The sequence below is a fragment of the Anopheles coustani genome, assembly GCF_943734705.1.
Source record: "Anopheles coustani chromosome X unlocalized genomic scaffold, idAnoCousDA_361_x.2 X_unloc_5, whole genome shotgun sequence".
In the NCBI taxonomy this organism is placed as follows: Eukaryota; Metazoa; Arthropoda; class Insecta; order Diptera; family Culicidae; genus Anopheles; species Anopheles coustani.
This window is the reverse complement of record NW_026525159.1, coordinates 579,438-583,775: the sequence shown is the minus strand read 5'-3', so window position 1 is coordinate 583,775 and position 4,338 is coordinate 579,438. Positions and strand designations below refer to the sequence as shown.

Sequence of the window (4,338 nt, the reverse complement as noted above, 5' to 3'; positions counted from 1 at the left end):
GAAAACAGAAAGAGTACACCATAAGCCAATAGAACAGAGTAAGCAGTTTGACCAAAATTTGTGAAAGCCAATTAATAAGCGAATTGTGAAAAATTATGAGCGAATACGTCAATGCTTTAACTGTGGAATGCTCGGACATTTAGCAATCCATTGTAGAAGACGTGTTGAGGAAAGCCCCAAGTGTTTTAACAGTGGTGATCTTGAACACCAGGTAAATCAGTGTCAAAAGAATCAAGTTTTAACAATCGCAGCAGTGCATGGTGCGTGGTTTTCGATGAATAACGAGAAGGAACAACTCGAGTTTAAGATGAAACAACAGGGTGAAATCATCGCAAATCGAGATAAGCAGATAGAGGACCTACGATCGGATCTGACCGGATTGGAAGATAAGTTGAAGAAGGAGCGTGATCTATTGAGAAGCTCGGAAAAGGATCGGCTGGCGGAGAAAACGAAGCTGATTGAGTGTGTGGCGAAAATCCAGTTTTTGGAAGAAAAATTGAAGGACAGTCAGCAGAATGATCGCGTACGAGTGCTTTCGTCAGAGAATGGGCGACTGGAGCGAGAATTGCACGAAGCTTCTGATAAGTTGGCGAAAGCGAAAGAAGCAAGCGATGATCGTGAACAACAATTGGTCGGTGTTACCAAAAATTTTAATTTGTTGAAGGGAGCCTGCAACATAACGGGAGCTCAGCTAATTGAGATGGATTTCCTCTAGAAAAAATCAAAACGCAACACGAAGTACGCTGTGCAGATGGAAGTTCTCCGAAAGCGCCGTACCGAGAAGGATAACGAAGTATTAAAGTCAAACGTTGGAGGACGGGAAGTAATAGTTACACCAAGGAGCTTGGAGAATGCTGAAGATGATGAGGATGAGGAGGAAAAAGACGAAGATGATGAGGGCTATGATAGTGATAAGGAGTCGAACGAATATGGCTCCGAGGAGGATATTGTTTTGGAAATTGCGAGTAGTCACAAGAACACGAGTGACATGGATGCACCGGCAGAACAAAAGGAGCCGTGGCCGCCACCGTAACGCAATCGACGTTTTTTCGATTCCTAACAAAAAGAGAAAGTACAGAAGAGAGCAAGGAAACCGACTAAGTACAAACTAGGAGATATAGTAGTGATTCAAATAAGCCAGATCACTGTAGGCAAAAATCTTATAACCGATTAGAAGTTGAGAAAGTAAATGATGAAGTAAGCAAAGCAAGGAAATGGTACGATATAAAAGGAGCATCGAGCAGTACTAGAGTAGAGTTTTAGTCAGAGTGTGAAAGGAAACGGATAGTAAAGAATATAGAAGCTACACCTTTTAAACCTTACATAGAGCCCTGTGGAACCACTGCCGTGACACGCCGCTCGACCTTTCCCGCTTCCGTGTGGTACTCGAGAATCCCATCCTGAAAGTAGTTGCGCAGTACATCGTACAGGTATTTCGGCACCTCCATGATTCGCATGGTTTCTCCGATTCGATCCCAGCTTGCAGAGTTGCAAGCGTTTCGCACGTCTAGCGCTACTACCAGGCACACTCGGTTCCTCATTGGGTGTGTTCTTCCGATACAGAAAGCTTCCACACAACGATCTCTTACCCTTTGGATGGCCTGAATCGTTGAGCGGCCTTTCCGGAATCCATACTGCAGCGGTGATAGTTTCCCGTTCGACTCCAGGTATTCGTTGATGCGGTTCAGAATAAGTTTCTCAAATACCTTGCCGTTTCTCAAATACCTTGAAGGATCATCTGGTCGTTTTCCTTGCTTAGGTAGTAGAACCAGCCGTTGGGTTTTCCAAGTGCTCGAAAAACTGCCCTCCTCCAGGCACTGTTGGAACAGTCTTTGAAACCTGTCCGGGAATTCTCGGATCGCTACCGCCACTGCAACGTTGGGAACACCAACTGGTCCCGGTGCCTTCCGGGGTGGCATATCTGCAGCGATACAAAGAAGCTCCTCCTGCGTGACAGGGCGAATCGTGCCAGTGGCTGCGACAGTGTCCGGCCACTCTGTCTCTTCACGCTGGGGGAACAAATGGTCGACGATTGCCTTCAGCTTGACTGGACATCGCTCCTGCGGGATTCGACTTCCTTTGACTCGCAGCATGATGGTTTTGTAGCTTTGACCTCATATGTCCCTATCCGCCTCTTGTGCCATCTCATCGCTGCATCGCCGTTTGCTGACTTTAATCGCCTTGGTCAGTGCTTTGCGAGATGCTCGTAGTACCTCCACTCGCTTCAAACGGACGATCGGATCGCGTGCCTGTTTCATCGTCTAGTGCAGTCACAGCGGTTTCGCAGCTAATATATTTCCTCGGTATGCCAACAAACTGGCTTTCTCCTGCAGTTAAGACGTTTCCGGGGCATGCTAAAATCGCAGGCCTGTGACAATAGTGCGGTCATGGTGTCTGCATTATTGTCATGATCGACTAGCCCTGCCCACATCAGACTCTCGACAAATAACGCCTTGTCGAACCTAGCCACGTTCCAGCGCTTGCCGTTGAACAAAGGTTCGTTTTGCTGGCGGAATTTTAGTTGCTGCTGTGACTCTATGGTGTATCGCAGCGCGTTGTGGTCACTCCCGTTGTATCTTTCGTCAACTCTCCAGTTGGGGTTTTCACAAATCACAGGGCTGGCGTAGGTTACATCGACGATTGAAGTCGCTCCAGACGTCCCAACTCCTAGGAATGTCGGCGTGTTCCCTACATTAAGTAGTGCCGGACCCAGTTCCTCTGTGGTGGCGAGAAGCTCATCACCACGCTGCTGGGTCGTACGGTTTCCCCAATTTGTTGCCCAGGCGTTAAAATCGCCTGCCAGCACAACCTTTGATCTACCATGAACTGCTGCTTGGATTGCGTCCATCGTGGTGCGAAACTCGTCAATACTCCATCGTGGTGGTGCGTAACAGCTTACGAAAGTTACCCCATTAACTTTGGCGATTGCAACACCCTCGACGTTAACTGGCACAATCTTTTGGATCGGATACCTCCCTACTGCGACTACTGCGGCCGACCTGCAACTGTCAGTTACCCAGTTTCCATTTTCTACTGGAACCCGGTAGACATCCAATAGCAGGGCGACGTCGCACTGCTCCTCTCGGATGGACAGCATCAGTAGGTCCTGTGCTGTCCTGCTGCCCCGCATGTTGAGCTGAACTACCTGCATAGCCCACCGTTGGATGCTCCCTGGGTTCCCGGGTTTATGGCCCTCCCCGTGCGGCATGGGCCTTCATGTCGCTCCTTCTCACACCGGAAGCACAGTTTTGTCCGATCCTCTCCTGTACAGACCGCCGCACGATGACCTATGGCTCCACAGCGTGCGCAACGGAGCTTCTGCGTAGACCTCTCGAGGCTGCACACCGTCCATCCCACAGTGATCTTGCGCTTGAGAAGGTCCTCCACCCGCGTTGTTGGAGCCTTGAACCAAGCCCTCTTGGATCCATCGAGCGCAGTGATCATTTTTACGCTGCTCTCCTCTATTTGCAGATCGAGCAGAGACCTGACCTTCGCTACAAACTCTGCCTTTGTCACCGTGACGTCTATGCCTTTACACACCAGCTCCTCCATGGGCGCAAGGCTCCTTATATTCGTCTCCTTCGACACCACCCTACGCAGCGCGGTTGCTATGGTTTCGGTCAAGTCTGTGTCGTCTTTATGTCTACGATAACTGAGTTCGTGAAGCGTGCCTTCCTAACTGCCAGAACGTTTGGCTGTATTTCGGTCGCGAACTCTGCGCTACTCCTGGCATCAGTTAACGCCTTAGCGACCATTTCCTTCGCCTCCACGCTGATAATTACCGCGGGATTGGTAGGCCGCTTCTTTTTCTTTTCAGACTCGTGTTTTGCTGGTACTGACGTCGATTTATTGGCCTTCAGTTTGTCAGTTGCCGGCTTGACAACCTTGCCACCGGGTCCCACTTTGTTCCACCGGGGTGTGGTGGGGCCTACTCCCTTGACTACTGGCACCCCTGACTCCGTCGTATCCGTAGGATGTGACTCTTTTCCTTTGGCGGTTGACTTTTCAGTCGCGCTTCCCTTGTTTCTTTCCCTCATTCTCCTGACCTCCTCTTCTAGTATCTGCATCCTGTCGAGCATCATGTTCTGGCTTTCGACATAGCGCTGGTTGATACTATTGAGCTGACCGCGCATTCGCTGCTGATCAGCTTCCCGTGTCACGCACCAAGATTCCTGCTCCGTCCTGAAGATATCCACCGCTTTTGACAGTGCCTCGCGTAGGTCGTTCACGGTTGCCTTTGATCTCCTCGCTTTCTTCAGGATGACAGTCATCTTGCCAATGGCTGCCTCCGGTGAATCCACTCCCACCATGGTTTTCTCCGCCACCCCTCGTCCTCCG

General features: G+C 49.9%; 1 protein-coding gene across 1 annotated transcript; it reads left to right on the top strand.

Annotated features, from left to right (window-relative positions):
• The first annotated feature begins 274 nt into the window (after nucleotides 1-274).
• LOC131270709 (leiomodin-3-like) lies at nucleotides 275-1,033 on the top strand. Its single transcript, XM_058272464.1, has 2 exons — nucleotides 275-631; nucleotides 716-1,033. The coding sequence occupies exons 1-2, from the start codon at nucleotides 275-277 to the stop codon at nucleotides 1,031-1,033; spliced, it is 675 nt and encodes a 224-aa protein (XP_058128447.1).
• The last annotated feature ends 3,305 nt before the right edge of the window (nucleotides 1,034-4,338 follow it).

What these genes read in the sequence shown, in the direction of transcription:
- LOC131270709 (XM_058272464.1), top strand. Translation starts at nt 275, where the DNA reads ATGAATAACGAGAAGGAACAACTCGAGTTTAAGATGAAACAACAGGGT. An exon ending in ATGATCGTGAACAACAATTG is followed by an intron (nt 632 to 715) that starts GTCGGTGTTACC and finishes GATTTCCTCTAG; the next exon opens with AAAAAATCAAAACGCAACAC.